This window comes from Mercenaria mercenaria, chromosome 1 (genome assembly GCF_021730395.1).
Source record: "Mercenaria mercenaria strain notata chromosome 1, MADL_Memer_1, whole genome shotgun sequence".
NCBI lineage: Eukaryota > Metazoa > Mollusca > Bivalvia > Venerida > Veneridae > Mercenaria > Mercenaria mercenaria.
The window spans coordinates 48,253,012-48,275,985 of NC_069361.1; the positions used below are offsets into that span (position 1 = coordinate 48,253,012).

General features: G+C 38.0%; 1 protein-coding gene across 1 annotated transcript; it reads right to left on the reverse strand.

Moving 5' to 3' along the window:
- Positions 1 to 732: 732 nt before the first annotated feature.
- LOC123522917 (uncharacterized) lies at positions 733 to 4,301 on the reverse strand. The gene is made up of 4 exons (XM_053545661.1): positions 3,872 to 4,301; positions 3,569 to 3,816; positions 3,281 to 3,426; positions 733 to 3,145 (listed from the first exon to the last, which is right to left on the reverse strand). Exons 1-4 carry the CDS (start codon positions 4,299 to 4,301, stop codon positions 733 to 735), a joined length of 3,237 nt encoding a protein of 1,078 aa, XP_053401636.1.
- Positions 4,302 to 22,974: the final 18,673 nt, after the last annotated feature.

A 22,974-nucleotide genomic window follows, 5' to 3' on the forward strand; every position in this document is an offset into this window, starting at 1 on the left:
TCTGCTGCGGCCAACCGATGTCTGCTGTACTTTGTAACATGATTTATTAGAGCTGATTTGGTGGTGCACCTCATGAGACATAGGGTGCAGTAGTACGGTGCTTTGTCTAACGCTAGGTGGTGTTTGTATACATGCGCTGTGAGACGATACTTCACTTCCACATAGGTCTTCCCAACCGCTTGACAGTGTAAACACACGTAGGTCTTACCCCTTTTAGGTTCAGCCATAGCGTTCTTAAATGACAAAAATTTAGAAATTTTGCAATTTTGCCTTTATTGTTTGATGGGGACAGGAGGTTGACAGACCCTTCTCGTGTCTCGTGCTACAAGCCGTTACGTCGCGGTTGACAAAATCACGTATGGCGCAATCGCTAAGAGATAAAGCAACTACAAACAAACCAATACACTCGTTTATTTTTCTGATACAAAGATTTGGGAGTTATAACCAAACATGTTTATGTGATAATGATGAATACTGATTTCAAGATTAGAGGTCTAATGTCTTCTTCACTTTTTTAATCCATCTTGGAACGCTGCATCCTTCATATGGTTTTAGCTTGTTATGATGAACAACACGCTCTGCGCTTGATCTTTTAGCTTTTTACAAACGTCAAGGGAGACAACTTCCTTAACACCAAACATGGTCCTTCGAAAGCTGGCTGCAACTTGGGAGCTTCGCCAACTTTTCTGGATTCAGCTAAACACCAAACCACATCACCCTTCTCGTAGTTATTCACCAACATCCTTTTGTCATATATCTCCTTGCTTCGTGCAGCTGACTTCTGTGTTTCCTGGCTATGTCATGGGCATGGTTCATCTTTGACCGGATACCATCAACATAGTCACCATAGCTGGTCACCGGTACTTCAGACTTATTGGTGGTACTGCCAAACACAAGCTCTGCCGGGAGTCGCACTTCTCTTCCCATCGTTAGCAAATTCGGAGTCAGCTTTGTGGACTCATTCGATGTCACCCTGTATGCTCCGGCCAAACATCCTAGGTTCAAGTCCCAATCTTCTTGTACTCCCAGAAGGTAGGCTCTGATCATGCGGACTAATGTCCGGTTAAATCTTTCGACTTGACCGTTGCATCTAGGATTTCGCACACTTGTCCGCACTTTCTTTACCCCTAGCAATCTGCACAACTCTTGAAAGACTTTGCTCTCATATGTCCGGCCTTGGTCACTCAGGATTGATACTGGACATCCCCACCTACAAACAAATTCATTAACAATTTTGTTAGCACAAGTTTCGGCGGTCTGGTCTGGGACCGCAATTACCTCGACAAACTTTGAAAAATGATCAGTAAGCACTAGGATATAACGGTTTCCTCTAGGGGTTATGGGAAAAGGGCCTAAGTAATCAGTCGCTAACACATCCCATGGGGCACCAGTCCTAACTGATCCCATAGCAGCTCTGGGGGGTTTAGGTGGTTTCTTATCCCTAGCACAAATGTCACACTGACGGATAAACAGTTTTACATCTTCTCTTAGATTGAACCAGTAAAACCTTTGGAGAATTTTAGCCTTAGTTTTCTTTGTTCCCATCAGACCAGCCAATAGTCCTCCATGCATAGACTGTAGTATCTCTCTTTTCACCTTTTCTGGTACAATTACTTGTCCATAAGTTCCTGACCTATCTCTCTTTATGAATTCCTTCAAAAGCACACCATCTGCTACTTTCAGCTGGTCCCACAACAGAAGGTAATGTCTACAACATGGGCTCATAGTGTCTGTCCGTTCCTTCGCAGGTTTTTTACCCTCCTCCTTGGCCTCGAGAACTGGCTTTATGTCTGAATCTTCAAGCTGTCTCGCTCTCAGCTCTGCTGTTGTTTTCCCTGCTCCTACCATTGTCCAGTCTGTGGACTCACTGCTTGTGCCAGCTCTAGGTTCATCAGTGTTGACCTCCCTCACCTGACTTGAGGCTACTTCTGATTTTCTTGCACAGGATAAAGCTTCACTGTTTTCCTCACCACTGCTGTCCACGTTGTTTTCCTGTGAGTCCTCACCTTTCCTCCAGTTAAGTACCATAATCTCGGCTCGACGTCTACATTTATTATAATGACCACACTTCAGCGGCTCGCTCATATAAACTTCGCTATAATCACAATCCCTCGGACTGTCGCACCTAGATAATGCATCGCAGTGAGGCTGCAGTTTACCTGGCCGGTACTCAATTGAGAAGTTGAAAGATGCCAGGATTTCTATCCAGCGGGCTATTTTCCCGTTTGGCTCTTTCAGCCAAATAAGGGCTTGATGGTCACTCCTCACGGTGAATTTCCGCCCAAGAAGGTACTGCCTGAAGTACTGCGTAAAGTATACAATTGCAAGTAGCTCGCGCTCGGTCATACAGTAATTGCGTTCGGCTTTGTTTAACGATCTACTGGCATAAGCTATTACCCTCTCTTGATCAGACTGCACTTGTGAAAGTACACCCCCTATCCCAGTACCTGAAGCGTCTACATCTAAATAGAACTCGCCACCTTCGTTGAGGGGAAATCCCATCACATCTGCGTCTGTTCGCTTCTTCTTTAATGTCATAAATGCTTTCTCACACTCCTCAGTCCAAGCAAAACAGGCATCTTTTTTGGTCAACTCAATAAGCGGTCGTGCAACTTTTGCAAAGTCCCTGATATAGCGCCTATAGTACGAACCAGTGGCTACAATCTGTTTAATTTGCTTTGGTGTTGTAGGCCTTGGCCATTCGGCAATCTTTGCTATGTTAGTAGGGTCCGGTCGTATACCCTCTTTAGACACTACATGCCCCAAGAAAACTACTTCCGTTTGAAGCATATGACATTTGTCTGGTAGTAACTTCATATCAGCCTGTTTTATCCTATCAAGTACCTCGTCAACTCTCTGTATATGTTCTGAAAAGTCTGCTCCAAATACAATTATATCGTCGATATAGACTAGGCACGTTTGCCACTGCAAACCCTGCAATACTAATTCCATCGTTTTCTGGAACGTGCTGCTGCTATTGCTGAGACCAAATGGTATCCGTTTCATGTCAAAGAGGCCGTATTTACAGGTAAAGGCACTTTTCGGAATATCTTCTTTCTTTAAGGGGATCTGGAAGTATCCACTTGTTAAATCGAACGAGCTGAACAGGCTTACACCTGCAACAGCGTCTAGACAGTCCTGTACCCTTGAGAGTGGGAACCCTTCTGGTTTTCACAAGCGCGTTGACCTTCCTATAATCGACACAGGGCCTTACTGCTCCCGACTTTTTACGAACAAACACAATGGGGCTGGCCCACGGGGAGGTACTTTTTTGTATTACATCTTTTTTAACAGATCATCTATAGCTGCTTTTTCTTCTGAGGCAAACGCAAGCGGGACGCGTCTCGGTCTTTGCTTAATGGGTGTGGCATAGCCGGTGTCAATTGGGTGTTCAGCTAGGTTTGTGAGTCCGATGTCCCACTCATTCTTTGAAAAGGTATCACTGTACTTATTAAGCAATGTCATCCTCCCCCACATTCTTAACCTCTTTCCTTTGAGTTCCTATTCGCCTAACCCTACATAAGTTTTCATGTTCTCCCTCGTATTCTTGCTCGGCCACCACACTCACGATCTTCTCTATTTGTTCAGCCCCTCCTATGTGGGCATTTTGATGTAGTCTCACCTCCGTCGGAAATGGGTTAAGTTCTCTGACTTTACAAGTCGGGCCTTTGTTGATGTCAACCAGCGATGATGCCATTACCAACTGATACCTCTGTCTGAAGTTTTCACTGGGTTCTACCAGGTACTCAGCATACTTGTCAAAATCATCGACTTTCTCCCTTTCAACATATACATCAACAAGCGCCTCTGCTCTACCTGGGATACATACATCATCTGCAACAGTCACTCTCCTTGACCTATTTTTTTTTACCAACTTGTAAACAAGGGATTTCAACGCCATCTAATACTATCATCCCCTTGCTTAACAGTAAGTCAGCTGGTCCCTTTTCACTTCCCCTTAATATGTTGAACCCTAAAAGGGCGTCGTCCTCGATATCAGCGACCACAACCTCATGCACCATCTCGTACGACCCTACGGTGATGCTGAATTCTGCTTTGCCTAATTCTGCTATTGGCGAACCATTGGCCCCACGAAGACTTCCACACTTCGCTAACTTTGGTCTCTGGCTCTCTTCTATCTTCCTATATATTCTAGATGACAGCACTGACCTTGCTGCACCTGTATCTGCAGTAAACAACAACTCCACTCCTTCTACTTTACCCTTTACATAAACCCCATCACTGAGTCGCTTTCTCTCTTTAACACCCTCTTCTGCATTATCACTCCGCTTGTCCTCCATGTGGCCACTGAACTCTAATTGGACCGCCTCCCGGCCACTGGGGTAGGTCCCTGGTAGCTTAAAGGCTCGGCTCCTGCATTTTCTCTTGCAGCACCACGATTGCTTGGACCCCTATCTCGCCAATTTCTAGACCCTTTTGATGACCCCTTTTCCGGGCAATCCCGAGCATAGTGACCTACTCCATTGCAACTGTAGCACTCCACCTGCCTCTTAGCCGGTGGCGAAGCTTTCTTCGATTGTACACTCCTATTTGCTTCCTCCAACTTTTCCAACCTCGCTAAGATTTTCACCAGCACGTCATTTTCCTTAAACCCCTGGTCTGTCTCCCTGCAGTGCTTGTTTTCTTCCATGGAATTGACTCGAGATGTTCCTTTATCTGGCACCCTTAAGACATTACTCATATGTGAGTCTGCGCCTTCTTGTGACTGGAACGCTCTCCTCGCAGTCCTGTATTTTCTGTCTGTCACACCACTATTGCGCGTCTGTATGAAGTTGACCACATGATAGACAGCCTCGTCTATTGTTTCAGGTTCCTTGTGAAATTCAATTTCAAATCTTATTTCTTCATCCCTTAGTCCATCTAAGAATTTTCTGACCAAGTCCTCTTCCCTGGATCTCCTGTCACGGTACCCATGTGCCTTGTCATATAGCATCTTACGATCGGCTGCGTATTCCTCCGCGGTTTCTCCGGACTTCCGATTACGACGACTAAATTTTGCTGCATATGCCCTGCTTGTCTCAATAACCCTAAAGCGATTATGCATTTCTCTTACTACTTCCTGGTAGTTTCTTAATGCTGCCTTTGGCAGTTGTCCATATAGAAATTGTGCTGCTTGGCCCTCTATACGTGGCAGAAGTTGGTCAAGTCGGTCTTCATCACTCCATTGATATCTCTCCGCGATTGCTTCAAACCTGGCTATCCACACTGGCCACTCTTCCTTCCCAGTGAAAGCTGGCATCTTAACATTATCTGTTGCACGTGCTCGCGTGCCAGAACCCCTAATGTAATTTCCTTGTTGAAATCTCACCGGTTGGTTTTCATATCTATGTCTGTCCCCATTGTACAAGTTTTTATATCCCCCAGGGATCTGTGGAGCAGCTGAATTGTAATTGGCGTTCAATTGGTGTGCCCTCGGCAAAGCCCCATCCCCCGTTCATATCTGTCGTTAACGCGGTAGGAAAATAAAGGCTGTTCTCTGGCTGTATATTGAGTATAACTATCATCTGCTTCATTGCATGCAGTACTACGGTCCGCAGCGGACATGACACGCGGCACAGACGCGGCATGATTATTCTTTGGTAGGGCCTGTTTCAGTACCTGAAGTTCTAAGACCACCTCTTTTAAAACCCCTGAGATTTCACTGAGATCATTTGATTGGATTCTACCGTCAACAATTTGATTCCCAAAGGAGGTATTGACTGCAGTGTCGACATGACGTGGTAAATTGGTTGGAGTGGGCCTAACATTATCATAAGAAAATCTTGATGTAACTGATAAATTATCATCTGTCTGCAAACTCTGCATACTACATGACCTTGATATGGCCACATGATTCTCGCCTCTTGGTTCCGGACGCTTAAAGGATATCTCACCATCACTCCCAGCTGGTGTATGGTACTCCATTTTGTTTTAGCTCTATTTGCCCGGAGTATAGGATTCGAATCTCTGGACCCTCGTTTGTATTAGAGGATCCCACCGCTGCCACCAAAAAGTATGTAGCGAGCTAGTGGCCTTAAGAATTATAACTGGTAGCGTGAATAAGATTACCTAACCCAACGACACCTCGGTAGCCTTGTATTGTGTCAATGGATTAGGATATCTGAATCTGAGTATACATGTATTACGTCTGTAGACTGAGTTGAATGTGTCTAAGTAGATTGTGAGGAAACTTCGACAATCTGGATCTATGTAGACTATGAGTCACGCGCAGACAACCCGGTGTGGACTATGACTGTAGCTCTGGCTTTGAAGTTCTGCGTAGACTAAGGCAACAAGTTCACCTTGGTATATGTTGCGTTGACCCTTTAAAGGACTTACAAGAATTACTCAGATAGAAAGGGTTGGTCTCCACAGGGCATTTGGGAAATGTACTAAACTTTGCATTAATTAATTAAGTGAATACAACATAGAATTCTAAAGAATAAAATGATTTATTTATTTATTCCCTAACAAATACTCAACGAGTGACTAAAATTCTCGATTCAACAATGTGAAAATATCACAACAATAAATAGCACAAATACGGTATCTTATAAGACTTATAATGAATGTCACAAGCTTCGAATAAAATACGCGAAAATGCACGGTCAGGCACTACTAACAATATCACGTGAAAATACAAGGATCTGTCAACAATTAACAGGACAAGAAATACAGTAGTCGATGATAAGGCAGTTCTCTTATATCTGTAGTGCACGAACCTAGACTTTTAAATTCTCTTTAAAATACTGTGAAAATTCTATCAGTCAGCCTTAAAATGTTTAATACAAAATAAATAAACAGTCTGATATTTGAGACAGATTAAAGAATTAAAGACCTTTAAAGATTTCTGATTTATTGTGATAAATATGGTAGCCGGCCTTGAACTCTTTGAAATAAACTTAATCTGAATTTCTGATGTCAACTGACAAGAATTTGCCCTTAGATGTTTTGAATTGTGGAGACCCCGAAAATCGGGAACAACGGGTATATATACCCAAGACCTGTGCACTAAACCCAAAAGTGGGTACGCCGCAAATTTGTGCGGGTACGCAAAAATGCAACAAATGCACCAAAAACAAATGTGTACAAGACGCCACCGTCATTGGCTAAAAATGTACACAAACAAAATTTGCGCACTGGCAACCAGTATTCAGAGTCGGCAACCATAATTTACGATAAAATTACACTAAAATAATTAGACTTTAGCTTGATACATTAGAAATTATGATAATCTATCACATTCTTACGGCATAAGTTCTTTTGTAGCTCATCTTTCTGTCTATTTGCCTTCAAAACAAAAATGGTGACCTTCTATCGTTGCTAGGGAGAAAGTTACCGTGACACCGCTTAATAACAACCCGGAAGTGAATGTAAATTTGTAAATAAAGCAAGATTTCCTCGTAAATACATCTGATAAGCAGTTAAATACATGACCTGAAGGTAGTAAAAGAGTCTTACAGAAATCCAAATATTACAATGCTACCTGGTTCATTATGCAAAAATCGATCTCTAAGTGGACTTCACAAATTCGGATACACACATCCGGATAAACAATAGACAGATTAAAATACCTGACATAGCATAATTTCTACTCTGAATGGTATCATATACCATACATTAAAATAACAATAAAGATCACATATAGTGCAATATCTGGGGCACTACAGTATGTTTAATAATAAACCAGATACTCATGAACATGGGGGCTATGAAGATGGCTTTAGTCTGCTGTTTTTGGAATCTGAGGATGCAATGTTTTATGTATTTCAAGAATAAAAACCTCTTTTTTACATGTGTATGCCTTTATTTCATACATATCATTTACAGTAGACTAGCCACTAGACTGATACTAACTATATTTCTATATTTTATTTTTCCCTTTTTTGACAAATTCAATTTCATAGAGACAAAAGCCAGTCTATTTTAGAGATTTTCACACAGGACTGATGTTGAAATTATCAGTCTAGTACAATCCGAAATGCTCTCAGAGAGATGATTGGCACCTATGGCTATTAGATTACCCGTGGATAATTTGGTACATCATGCTAGTGGTCAAGTGTTACAGTGCTGATCATAAATCTGTTTACCTAACTGATTTTTAATGGAGATAACTGAAGAACCATTCTCGTCTAGAATAAACCATTCTGCTACTTTTGAAATCTTGATGGGTCATCTTGCAAATGTATTTAATAACAATAACATGTTTGTATTATTTAAAGGATTATTCTAATCATTAAAATTCTGAAACTGAAGAATGGATTTTAAAAGTTTCTTACAGCATGTCATTGTCAAAAGCACATTTTAAAATATATGTTGAGTTCAAGTTTATTTAAACGATAAAGAAACTGCTTGGTATATTATGTGGCAAAGAGGAAGATTATGATGTTACCATATAAAACTTTTCAAATGTGTTGATAAAAACGAGACTTGTTGTTCCATTGGAAAGCCAGCAGATATAGACAAAATTATGAGAAAGCTGTACCAAAATTAAAAGAAACACAAATGTCAGCAAAAAATGATTTCTATTCAGTGACCAAGCACCGTACTGCAGTCACTGCAGCACCAAACAAAAAAGAAGTTTTATTTTCTTAACAAAGATTGATAAATAACAAAACTATTGAAGGTCGATGCATATATGGAAGGCTGGTGCACCATTCTTATTGCCAGATATCTAATGCTAATAGCTAAATACAATATTCTTGCTCTCATAATAAATGCGAAAATTTCAAATATCTGATGTCTATAATGCTGAAAGATAATTCTAATTGTCCTTTGATTTTTAGCTCACCTGATCAATGCTCAGGTGAGTTTTTCTGATCGCTCGATGTCCGGCGTCCGTCGTCTGTCGTCTGTCTGTCAACATTTAGCTTGTGTTTGCGATAGAGGCTGTATTTTTCAATTAATCTTCATGAATATTGGTCAGAATGATAACCTTGATGAAATTAAGGCCGAGTTCGAAAATGGGTCATCTCGAGTCAAAAACTAGGTCACCAGGTCAAATCAAAGAAAAACCTTGTGTATGCGATAGAGGCTGTATTTTTCAATTAATCTTCATAAATATTAGTCAGAATGATAAACTTGATGAAATCTAGGCCGAGTTCGAAAATAGGTCATCTCGGATCAAAAACTAGGTCACTAGGACAAATCAAAGAAAAACCTTGTGTATGCGATAGAGGCTGTTTTTTTCAATTATTCTTCATGAATGTTAGTCAGAATGATAAGCTTGATAAAATCTAGGCCGAGTTCGAAAATGGGTCATCTCGGGTCAAAAACTAGGTCACTAGGTCAAATAAAAAAAAATCATTGTGTATGCGATATAGGCTGTATTTTTAAATTGATCTTCATGAATATTGGTCAGAATGATTGCCTTGATAAAATCTAGGCCGAGTTCGAAAATGGGGCATCTCGGGTCAAAAACTAGGTCACTAGGTCAAATCAAAGAAAAACCTTGTGTATGCGATAGAGGCTGTATTTTTCAATTAATCATCATGAATATTAGTCAGAATGATAAGCTTGATGAAATCTAGGCCGAGTTCGAAAATGGATCTTCTCGGGTCAAAAACTAGGTCACTAGGTCAAATCAAAGAAAATCATTGTGTATGCGATAGAGGCTGTATTTTTAAATTGATCTTCATGAATATTGGTCAGAATGATTGTCTTGATGAAATCTAGGCTGATTTCGAAAATGGGGCATCTCGGGTCAAAAACTAGGTCACTATGTCAAATCAAAGAAAAACATTGTGTATGCGATAGAGGCTGTATTTTTCAATTAATCTTCATGAATATTGGTCAGAATGATAACCTTGATGAAATCTAGGCTGATTTTGAAAATGGGTCATCTCGGATCAAAAACTAGGTCACTAGGTCAAATCAAAGAAAAACCTTGTGTATGCGATAGAGGCTGTATTTTTCAATTATTCTTCATGAATATTGGTCAGAATGATAACTTTGATAAAATCTAGGCCGAGTTCGAAAATGGGTCATCTGGGTTCAAAAACTAGGTCACTAGGTCAAATCGAAGAAAAACATTGTGTATGCAACAGAGGATGTATTTTTCAATTGATCTTCATGAAATTTGGTCAGGATGATTGCCTTAATGAAATCTAGGTCGAGTTTGAATATGGGTTATCTGAGGTCAAAAACTAGGTCACTAGGTCAAATAAAGAAAAATATTGTGTATGCGATAGAGACTGTTTTCTTCAATTGATTTTTATGAAATTTGGTCAGGATGATTGCCTTAATGAAATCTAGGTCGAAAGTGAATATGGGTCATCTGACGTCAAAAACTAGGTCACATGGTCAAATCAAATAAAAAAACATGTGTATGTGATAGAGGCTGTATTTTTCAATTGACCTTCACGAATTTTGGTCAGAATGATTGCCTTGATAAAATCTAGGTCGCGTTTGATCATGGGTCATCTAGGTTCAAAAATTAGGTCATATCTAAGAAAATGCTTGTTTTATCGCAAGAGACCAATTTTTTGGTCCAATCTTAATGAAAATTGGTCAGAATATTTGTTTCCATGAAATCACTAGGTCAAACATGTTTTACACTGTTATGGTGTGTTTCTTAGGTGAGCGACCTAGGGCCATCTTGGCCCTCTTGTATGAAATAAAGATCTGCATCATGTCTTATGAGTCTGATTTGAAGCATGTTCTACCAAGTGTCATGCCAACATCGGACAATGCATGTTAGCATTCAGCTTTGTATGTGCGCCATGCTAATTGCCGAATGTCAGTTAATGCTAAATGCCAATAGCTTTATGCTAAATACATATTATTTAATGCTAAATGTTATTTTTTATTGAATTATTTGTCATTTAGCATTTGGAAATTAGCCTGGCGCACCGTCCTTCCAGTATTGTTTTGCCATCGCATTTGACAATTATGACTCAATGTTTAAGATTTAGCATTTGGCATTAAATATTTTGCATTTGGCTTGTGGCATTTTTCAAATGAAAGGGCTGAGTTATAATGTTAACTTCCTAATGTTATATATTTTATGCGAAATAAATGCTTACTTGTATTTAGAGTATTAAACATTTTTAACGTTAAAATGAAGTATTTGGTAAACTGAACAAGCCTTCCATGAATAAAACTATACTATTGTCAACTAAATAGCAAATAAAGTGGTCTAATAAGATAAGATAACCAGCGCTTAAAATTTCAAATAATATTACTTTATAGTATACATAAGATTTTCAACCATCTCCAGTCCTCTCTAAACTGGCAATTAGTTGAACAAATGCATGTACCTTATAAGATATGTAACTAATTGTTAATATGTAGAGTTACCTTTTCAATACAAAAACATTTTGAAACCAAATGTCTCTATTTAACATTATATTTTTCACAAATCAATTAATTTTATTTTAAACATTTGGCTCTGCTAATCTTTACGGAAGAGGATACAAGTATGGGGTTTTCTTGATTTGTAAAGCATTAGATAACTAACTGGAGTTAACTGAAGAATATAGTATGCTAAATGAGGAATTTGCACAAATAAGAAACATACAAGAATTATAAGCTTAAATGTATTTCTAACTTTGAGACGTTTCTATCTTCTGCAGAAATACCAATTTTGATGTAAAAAATACGCTTTCATATATTTACATACACATTTTTAAAGCTAAAATATCTTTCAGAAAAGCCATAGACCTTCTAACTAACAGAATACAGGATAACAAGAAATGAAAGCATTCTGTCCGAATATTCTCAGAGCAAGATTGCAGATTTATATGCCCGGTGTACTTGTGTTTCACTGTCCTTCAAATACAACACTTCCATATGCATTATTCAGCCCCTGAACCGGGATATTCATTAATGCACCACTATATTATTGAATTTGAGCATTCCGTCTATTAACGTTCAAGGTTTTAACACAAATATCGCAAAAGCTAACTTTTTCCGCTACCAGTTCGGGGGAAAAACACATCTGTTCTACTCCTTTATTGTTCAATTACAGTTTAATTCCTTATGTCCATTTTATGACAAGCCATAGGAAGTGTATCTTTCAGATTTTCACATCTAACTGCAAGTACCAATACAAAGAAATGAAAATTCATTTCTGATAAAATTTCAACTCAGCTGACTCCTGTCTTAAAATGTAGCCTAAACCCAAGCTACCAGATGGTCTCAATGAATTGCATAAACATATGGCAGTAAACCACTGATCTCTATCAGTTAGGCTGTGGTCAGTTCTTGACATTGATTGATAACGAACCTAAAAAGAGGTTTGTGAATTTTCGGATTGTACTAGACTATGATATTGGACATAGGATATAGACTGGCTCAGTTCACTACATTCAATCATAAAAATGTAAAAAGATATATCATAGTCTAGGAGCTAGTCTACATTTACAGCAAAACATGTTTAAAATTCTACCTGTGACAGTGTCATTTACATAAAGCAAAGTTGATATAAATTATATTGCATGAATAATGTAGTATGAAACAAACTTTGGCTAGAATGTTATCGCAAATGGAAATAACACAATCTAAATGGAAAACCCTATATGGTAATATATAAAATGGAGAAATAACATGTAACAAATATAATGTCATTTTTTCTTTCTTTCAAGAATACATTGAAATACAGGTCCTTGACAATTTATATTTTCTACTGATACTTCATCATTTAGACACCAGCGGGAAGTTAGCAGTAGAGCAGTAACAGCAGTAACAGCAGTATTACTGCTATTACTGCTATAACGTTCTAGCAGTAATAGCAGTAATACTGCTGTTACTACCGGAACGTTATAGCAGTAACAGCAGTATTATTGCTACTACTGCTGGAAGTTATAGCAGTAGCAGCAGTATTACTGCTATTACTGGTGTAAAGTTATAGCAGTAACAATAGTATTACAGCTGTATCTGTTGGCAGTTTTAGCAACAACAACAATATTACTGATGCTACTATTGGAAGTTATAGCAGTAACAACAGTAGTTGGAAGTTGCGCAAATACAATATGAAATCAATTTTATCAATTTATGCATTATTGGCCATCGAAAAAATGTCAAAGCTGTTCTTTTTACAAAATGTATAATGTTAAAATTGTCCTTTTATGTTTCAGGAAACGGGCTTCAAGCCCTCTTGCTGCTATTATTCACAACTTTTATGTAGGCTTTAAGATGCATGTCACGATATCGATATATTGTTGGTATATTAGTTCAAAAAGAACTACATATTACATTGTCGGCGGATGTTCAGGATACCAATGGCATCATATTTTTTTTGAAGATTTTTAATGTCCAAAATAGGCTCAAATCTTTATTACTGCTGTAATTCACAGCGTCCAGGGGGACTTTGGGAAGAAATAAAACATGTGGATATATTGCTGGTATGAATGTAAAAATAATAGTACATATAACATAGCCGACGGATATTCAGGATGGCGACGGCATACGTCCAAAGAAGGCCTCATCGCGAAATTAGAACATGTTTTCATACTCAGTTAATGCTTTATTCTGCACCGAAACGACGCCCTTAAGCCAATATTAGGTCATCTTAGGTCATTGTTAGGGTCTTTATAAGATACGAAATGAAATTAGTTTCAGCAATTTATGCATAATGTTTCGACGAAGAACGGTGAAATGTCCAGAAAATCCGAATTTAAAGCATTTTGTAGGAGTACGAAAATGGGCTCGAATCTTTGTTACTGCTGTTATTATCAGCGTCCAGGAGGACTTGAGGATGAATCAAACAAGGTGGATATATTGCTGGTATGTATGTCTAAATAAAAGTATATATTTCATTGCCGACGGATATTAATTATACCGACGGCATACGTCCAAAGAATACCACATCACGAAATTGGAGCATGCTTTGGTGGTCAGTTACTGCTGTTTTCTGCGCCGAAACGATGCTCTTAAGACAATATTTGGTCATCCTAAGTCATCATTAGGGCCTTTATGAGATATAAAATGATTTTTGTTGAAGTCTCTATTATATCCAAAATAAAGTTAGTTTTAGCAGCTTATGCTTTATTTTACTGCGAAGAACGGCAAAATCTGTTGAAAATCGTAATTTTAAGCATTTTTCAGACGTCCAAAAAAGGGCTCGAATCCTTGTTACTGCTGTAATTCACAGCGTCCTGAAGGACTTGAGGATAAATAAAACCATGTGGATATATTGCTTGTGTAATATGTTTAAATGATAGTATATACAACATTGTCGGCGGATTTGAAGAATGCCGACGGCATACGTCTAAAGAAGACCTCCTCTGTAATCTGGAACATGTTTTGGTGGTCAGTTACGGCTGTATTTTGCGTCGAAACGATCCCCTCAAACCATTATTTAGTCATCTAATGTTATCGTTGGGACTTTCTTAATATATGAAGTGAATTTAGTTCCAGCAATTTATGCAAAATGTGCCGACGAAGAACAATAAATGTTTTGAAAATCTTGATTTTAAGCAATTTTAGGTGTCTGAAAATGGGCTCGAATCCTTGTACTGCTGTAATTCAACAGCGTCCATGGGGACTTGAGGATGAATCACCACTATGTGATATATTGCTGGATGTATTCCAAATAAAAGTACATATTGCATTGCCGGCCGATTTCAGGATGCCGACGCAATACTTTTGAATAACGCCTCATCACAACATGAAACATATTTTGGTGCTTAGATGCTGCTGTATTCTGCGCCGAAACGATACACATGAGACACGATTTGGTCTCCTAAGGTCATTGATGAAGTCTCTATTATATACAAAATAAAATTAGTTTTAGCAGTTTATAGCTTATATTACTTCGAGAACGGCAAATCTGTTGAAAATCGTAATTTTAAGCATTTTTCAGACATTCAAAAATGGGCTCGAATCTTTGTTACTGCTGTAATTCACATCGTCCTGAATGACTTGAGAATAAATAAAACCATGTTGGATATATTGCTTGTGTATATGTTCAAATGATAGTATACACAACATTGCCGGCGGATTTGAAGAATGCCGACGGCATACGTCTAAAGAAGACCTCATCTGTGATCTGGAACATGTTTTAGTGGTCAATTACTGCTGTATTTTGCTCCGAAACGATCCCCTCAAACCATTATTTAGTCATCTAATGTCATTGTTGAGGCCTTTATGAGATGTAAAATGAATTTAGTTTCATCAATTTATGCAATATGTGCCGACGAAGAACAATGAAATGTGTTGAAAATCTCGATTTTAAGCAATTTTTAGGTGTCCGAAAATGTGCTCGAATCCTTGTTACTGCTGTAATTCACAGCGTCCATGAGGACTTGAGGATAAATCAAACTATGTGGATATATTGCTGGTATGTATGTCCAAATAAAAGTACATATTGCATTGCCGGCGGATTTTCAGGATGCCGACGGCCTACGTCGAAATAAAAACGCCTTATCACAAAATTGAAAAATGTTTTGGTGCTTAGATTTGGTGTATTAGAACTGCGCCGAAACGATGCACATGAGTCACGATTTGGTCTTCTTAGGTCATCGTTGAAGTCTTTATTATATATACAAAATAAAATTAATTTTAGCAGTTTATGCCTTGTATTCCGGCGAAGAAGGGTTAAATGTGTTGAAAATCGTAATTTTAAGCATTTTTTTCAGATTTTCAAAAATTGGCTTGAATCCTCGTTATTGCTGTAATTCACAGCATCCTGAAGGAGGATAAATAATAATAATATATATAATTATAGTTCATATCACATTATGAACTGCTAACCTATAAATTTGACAACGTCTAGCTAGAGCTCCAGTAATAATTAGGGTGAATAATGAATACTTCTGAAAATGTTATTTGCAAAGTTCGTTCATCAAAAACAGATTTCGCTTTCTTTTTCTTGTTCTAAATACAACTGTACATTGCAACTGACCATAAACAAAATGGTATGATAAACCTTTCATGACTATAAATACTATCGCTAATTTAATTGATTATTAATACCAATTAGCTACTGTGCGTAGTAATGTAGGCCTAATCTTTCATCAGTTTTGTGTTTTTACATGATCAAAGGATTAAAATAATAAACTTATGCTTTTACTTTAATACTTAGACTGTTTTTGTGCTCATAAATTGCTGAATTCGTTGTACTGCTAAAGTAAGTAACAGTAACTTATGGAAATCGCCAAAATTATTTTATAATTTAATATTCAATATATGTCCGAGCGAGAGCTGTTTACAAAAATATTTACAAACAGTACTTAAAGGCAATTTCATGACAACAAATTATATTTTTCTTTGATTTTATACATTAATAACACAGTACATAACACTATAAGTATATCGGTTACCGGACCTCTAGACTCCGGGTCCGGTTACCGGACGCTAGCCACTGCCTTTATATAACTGCGGTCTACTACGATATTTTTTATAAAGGCATTCTCGTTCAATGCATCTTTTTGAGAAAGTGTGTTTGCGTATAAGATTATAATATTTGTATCAGTCAATCATATTGAGTACAATACATAGATGAAATTCAAGCATTTAACCTGAAAATCAGTCATATTTCAATTTATATTTCATCGCGTAAAAAGGACAGAACAGCGGAAAACAGTAAAATCCGTTCCATGCCGTAATTTTCGGGTTCCATTTCGTTTTAATTCGGGTGTGGTTAAACCATCCAAATTTATCAATTAATTAAATTCTATTACCTTGATGATAAAGGAGACAAATGTGCGTGTCGTATTGTTGACATGTTTTAAGGGATGAATAGACTAAAATGTATTAATTCTACATAACATTAATAGAATTGGAAGTACACAACAGGACACGTTTTAAATGTCTGTGCTTTACAGATTCTTGAAGAACATTTCAGAGCTAAATAATTATAAAGAAAAATAAGACCTTGTTTCTTGATTATTCTTAATTCCTCCTTGAAGTTGTGAATTACAAGGATTCGAGCTCATTTCGGACACCTGAAAAATGCATGAAATTACGATTTTTAACACGTTTCGTCGTTCTTCGTCGGCACATAAAGCATAAATTGTTTCAACTAAATTCATTTTATATCTCATAAAGGCCTCAAAAATAAGATGACCAAATATAGGTTTGAGGGCATCGTTTTGGGGTAGAATACAGAAGTAACTGAGCACCAAAACATGTTCCAGCTAGACATAAAGTCTTCTTTGGACGTATGCTGTCGGCATTCTTCAGATCCGTCGGCAATATGAAATGTATTATTATTTGAACATAAGTACAAGCAATATATCCACCAGGTTTTATTTATCCTCAAGTCCTTCAGGACGCTGAGAATTACAGCAATAACAAGGATTCGAGCCCATTTGCAGACAGTTGAAAAATGTTTTAAATTACGAATTTTAGCTATTTATCCGTTCTTCACCGGAATATAAAGCATAAACTGCTATAACTAATTTTATTTTATATATAATAAAGACTTCATCAATGACCTTAGGAGACCAAATCGTGGCTCATATGCATCGTTTCGGAGCAGAATACAGCAGCATCTAAGCACCACGATTTGTTGTAATTTTTTGATGAGGCATTTATTCGACGTATGCCGCCGGCATCCTGAAAATCCGCCGGCAATGCAATACTATACTTTTATTTGGACATACATACCAGCAATATATCTGCATAGTTTGCTTCATCCTCACGTCCTCCTGGACGCTGTGGATTACAGCAGTAACAAGGATTTGAGCCCATTTTCGGACACCTAAAAAATGCTTAAAATGAAGATTTTCAATACATTTCATTGTTCTTTGTCGGCATATGATGCATTTTAAAAATGGTAAAACTAAATTCATTTTACATCTCATAAAGGCCTCGTCAGTGATCTAAGATGACCAAATATTGGTTTTAGGGTATCAATTCGGCGCAGTTACTGACCATCAAAACATGTTCCGATTTCGATATGAATTTTTTTTTGGACGTATGTCGTCGGCATTCTTAAAATCCTTCGGCAATGTGGTAAGTATTTTCATTTGGACATATGCACAAGCAATATATATACATGGTTTTATTTATCCTCAAACCTTTAGAATGCTGTGAATAACAGCAGTAACAAGGATTCGAGCCCATTTTTGACACCTGAAAAATGCTTAAAATTACGATTATCAAGAGATTTTACCGTTCTTCACAGGAATATAAAGGATAAACTGCTAAAACTAATTTTATTTTGTATATAATAGAGACTTCATCAATGACCTAAGGATACCAAGTCGTGTCTCATGTATATTATTTCGGCGCAGAATACAGCAGTATCTAAGCAACAAAATATGTTTAAATTTTGCGATGAGGCGTGTTTTCAACGTATGGCGTCGGCATCCTGAAAATCGGCCGGCAATGCAATATGTACTTTTATTTGGACATACATACCAGTAATATATTCACACAGTTTGATTCATCCTCATGTCCTTCTGGATGCTGTGGATTACAGCAGTACCAAGGATTCGAGCCCACTTTCGGACACCTGAAAAATGCTTGAAATTACGATTTTCAACACATTTCATTGTTTTTCGTCGGCACGTATTGCATAAATTGCTACCACTAAATTTATTTTATATCTTATAAAGGCCTCAACAATGACATTAGATGACTAAATAATTGTTTGAGGGGATCGTTTCGGAGCAAAAAACAGCAGTAATTGACCACCAAAACATGTTCCAGATTACAGATGAGGTCTTATTTAGACGTATTCCGTCGGCATTCTTCAAATCCGCTGGCAATGTTGTATATACTATCATTTGAACATATACACAAACAATATATCCACATGGTTATATTCCTCCTCAAGTCCTTCAGGACGCTGTGAATTACAGCACTAAAAAGGATTCGAGCCCTTTTTTGGACGTCTGAAAAATGCTTAAAATTACGATTTTCAACAGATTGTACCGTTATTGGCAGTAATATAAATCATAAACTGCTAAAACTAATTTTATTTTGTATATAACAGAGACTTCATCAATGACTTTAGGAGACCAAATCTTGTCTCATGTGTATCGTTTCGGCGCAGAATACAGCAGCATCTAAGCACCAAAATATGTTTCAATTTTGTGATGAGGCGTTCTTTCGACGTATGCCGTCGGCATCCTGAAAATCCGCCGGCAATGCAATATGTACTTTTATTTGGACATACATACCAGCAATATATTCACATAGTTTGATTCATCCTCATGTCCTCCTGGACGCTGTGGATTACAGCAGTAACAAGGATTCGAGCCCATTTTCGGACACCTGAAAAATGCTTGAAATTACAATTTTCAACACATTTCATTGTTCTTCGTCGGCACATATTGCATAAATTGCTAAAACTAAACTCATTTTATATCTCAGAAAAGCATCAACAATGACATTAGATGACTAAATAATGGTTTGAGGGGATCGTTTCGGCGCAACATACAGCAGTAACTGACCACCAAAAGATGTTCCAGATTACAGATGAGGTCTTCTTTAGACGTATCCCGTCGGCATTCTTCAAATCCGCTGGCAATGTTGTATATACTATCATTTGAACATATGCACAAACAATATATCCACATGGTTTTATTTATCGTCAAGTCCTTCTGGACGCTGTGAATTACAGCAGTAACAAGGATTCGAGCCCATTTTTGAACATCTGAAAAATGCTTAGAATTTCGATTTTCAACAGATTTTACCGTTCTTCGCAGTAATATAAAGCATAAACTGCTAAAACTAATTTTATTTTGTATATAACACAGACTTCTTCAATGACCTTAGGAGACCAAATCGTGTCTCATGTGCATCGTTTCGGCGTAGAAAACAGCAGCATCTAAGCACCAAAATATATTTATGCCCCCCTTCGAAGAAGGTGGGGTATATTGTTTTGCAGATGTCTGTCGGTCGGTCGGTCGGAATGTAGACCAATCCGTTTCCGGATGATAACTCAAGAACGCTTGGGCCTAGGATCATGAAAGTTGATAGGGAGGTTGGTCATCACCAGCAGATGACCCCTATTGATTTTGAGGTCGGTATGTCAAAGGTCAAGGTCACAGTGACCCTGAATAGTAAACGTTTCCGGATGATAACACAAGAACGCATAGGCCTAGGGTCACAAAAGTTAATAGGAGGTTGGTTCCATGACCAGCGGATGACTCCTATTGATTTTGAGGTCCAATATGTCAAAGGTCAAGGTCACAGTGACCAGGAACAGTAAAATGGTTTTCCGGGCAGTAACTCAAGAACGCTTGGGCCTAGTGTCAGGAAAATTGATAGTTAGGTTGGTCATGATCAGCAGATGACCCCTATTGATTTTGAGGTCATTAGGTCAAAGGTCAAGGGCACATTGGCCAGGAACAGTTAAACGGTTTCTAATCTTCTTGTCCAAAACCACAGAGCCTAGTGCTTTGATATTTGTATGAAGCATCATCTAGTGGTCCTCTGCCAGGATGATTCAATTATTTCCCTGGGACTAAATAGGCCCCGCCCCGGTGGTCACATGGTTTTATAGACTTATATAGGGAAAAACTTTGAAAAACCTCTTGTCCAAAACCACAGGGCCTAGGGCTTTGATATTTGTATGTGACATCATCTAGTGGTCTTCTACTAAGATTGTTCAAATTATCCCCTAGGGTCAAATATGGCCCCGCCCCGGGTCACATGGTTTATATAGACTTATATAGGGAAAAACTTTGAAAAACCTCTTGTCCAAAACCACAGGGCCTAGGGCTTTGATATTTGTAATGTATCATCATCTAGTGATTCTCTACCGAGTTTGTTCAAATTATCCCCCTAGGGTCAAATATGGCCCCGCCCTGGGGGTCACATGGTTCATATAGACTTATATAGGGAAAAGGTTTTAAAATCTTCTTGTCAATAACCTACAACATTTAAATTTTGACCACATGTATGGTTTTGAGTGGCAAGATGAACCTTGACATGAGTTGACCTTGATTTTGACCTAGTGACTTACTTTCACATTTCTGTAGCTACAGCCTTCAAATTCGGACCACATGCAAGGTTTTGTGCACCGAAAAAAATGTTGACCTTGACATTGACCTAGTGACCTACTTTAACATTTTTGAAGGTACAGGCTTCAAATTTGGACCACATGCATAGTTTTGTGTACCGAAATGAACTTTGATCTTGAGATTGACCTAGTGACCTTCTTTCACATTTCTGATTGTACAGACTTCAGATTTGGACCACATGCATATTTTTGTGTTCTGAATTGAAATTTGACATTGATTTTTACCTAGTACCTACTTTCACATTTCTCAAGCTACAGCCTCCAAATTTGAAGCGCATGCATATTTCTGTCTACCGAAATGAACTTTGACCTTGATATTGATCTAGTGACCTACTTTCACATTTCTCAAGCCACAGCTTTCAAATTTGGACCAATACACATTATTTTGTACCGAAATGAAATTTGACCTTGATTTTGACCTTGAGCTAGTCTTGAAATTTGGAACATTCAAAAATGGCTCAGTGGATGGCACCAAGAACACTTTGTAATCTCTTGTTAGGTTAATAGGTTAAAGGTCAAGGTCAGATTAAACCAAAATGATAGAACTTTTGTTTACAGTGAGCATATAATTTCTGTTCCTTGTGCAATTACTAAATGCATCAAGGGGGGCATTTCGTGTTCGACGAGCTCTTGTTCAATTTTGTGATGAGGCGTGTTTTCGACGTATGCCGTCGGCATCCTGAAAATCGGACGGCAATGCAATATGTACTTTTATTTGAACATACATACCAGCAATATATTCACATAGTTTGATTCATCATCATGTCCCCCTGGACGCTGTGGATTACAGCAGTAACAAGGATTCAAGCCCATTTTCAGACACCTGAAAAATGCTTGAAATTACGATTTTCAACACATTTCATTGTTCTTAATCGGCACATACAATGTATTGCATAAATTGCTAAAACTAAATTCATTTTATATCTCATAAAGGCCTCAACAGTGACATTAGATGACTAAATAATGGTTTGAGGGGCTCGTTTCGGTGCCAAATACAGCAGTAACTGACCACCAAAACATGTTCCAGATTACTGATATGAGTTCTTTAGACGCATGCCGTCGGCATTCTTCAAATCCGCTGGTGTAACATTGAATTCTGACCCCGTTGAAAATTGACCCCATGGGTCATTTTTCAACGGATTAATGATAAATTATCAACGTTGAAAATTGGCCTTTCCCGTTATTTAATGACCCTACCACGCGTAAAAATTTGACCCTCGTTGAAAAATGATCAACTGTAGGCAGGTCATATTTCAACGTTGAAAACTGATCCCAATAATCCTACGCAATATGCCTTTTACCATACAGATGAAAGATTATTTCTGTATTTTTTTCAGAACTTTTAAGTAATAAACGTTTAGTTTTTCATTCTAGTGCTCCACCGGCTAATAATACATTAGGACCTATTAATCGGCAATGACTCTGCAGATACTGGTCAGAAACAGAAGTAAAACCCAGCTAGACATCTTTGAATGATTATTAACGAACTGATCAACTAGGGCATCCTTGGGCGTTATTCCCCAGATGAAAATGAGTCAAATTGGATCACGTAGCTCGAGAAAAACGCTCTAACACTGGGAACCAGAAGTGGAGTTTTACAACCTTGTTTACGGCGCTTGTTTACATTATCGACGGGGGTAAACCAACATTTCAACAAATCAAAGAATATCTTATTTGGTCTTTGGTCATAAATTTATCTTATGGGTATTTCGCAACAATGTTTCTTTACAATTGAAGTTGTACCTTCTCATTCCGCAATATTGTTCTCGCATTGTTCGCGGTCCTCCCGATTAGGAGGTGTATGAAATTTTGACCCGAGAACGATGTTCTTGGGTCTTGTGCGTGTCATTAGGGCGATTCTGTCTCGGGTCGGACACAGAAGAACAAAAAGAACGAAGCGCCCAAGGACACCCATACAGTCTGGTCATATCTCAATGTTAGATACAAAAGCTCTCATCGATTTTGGGCCGTTGGTTCGAGGGATTATTATTTATTTATTACACATAATTGTATCACTTGTGTATCAGACAAAAAGAAAGTATTTGTTTTCGAATTCA

Bases quoted from the DNA above. Each gene is read 5' to 3' on its own strand.
- LOC123522917 (XM_053545661.1), bottom strand. From the start codon at position 4,301: ATGGAGGACAAGCGGAGTGATAATGCAGAAGAGGGTGTTAAAGAGAGA. The intron at 3,817-3,871 runs GTAAAAAAAAAT...TATGTATCCCAG, and splicing joins AATCCCTTGTTTACAAGTTG to GTAGAGCAGAGGCGCTTGTT. The intron at 3,146-3,280 runs GTAATACAAAAA...CCCACTCTCAAG, and splicing joins GATGATCTGTTAAAAAAGAT to GGTACAGGACTGTCTAGACG.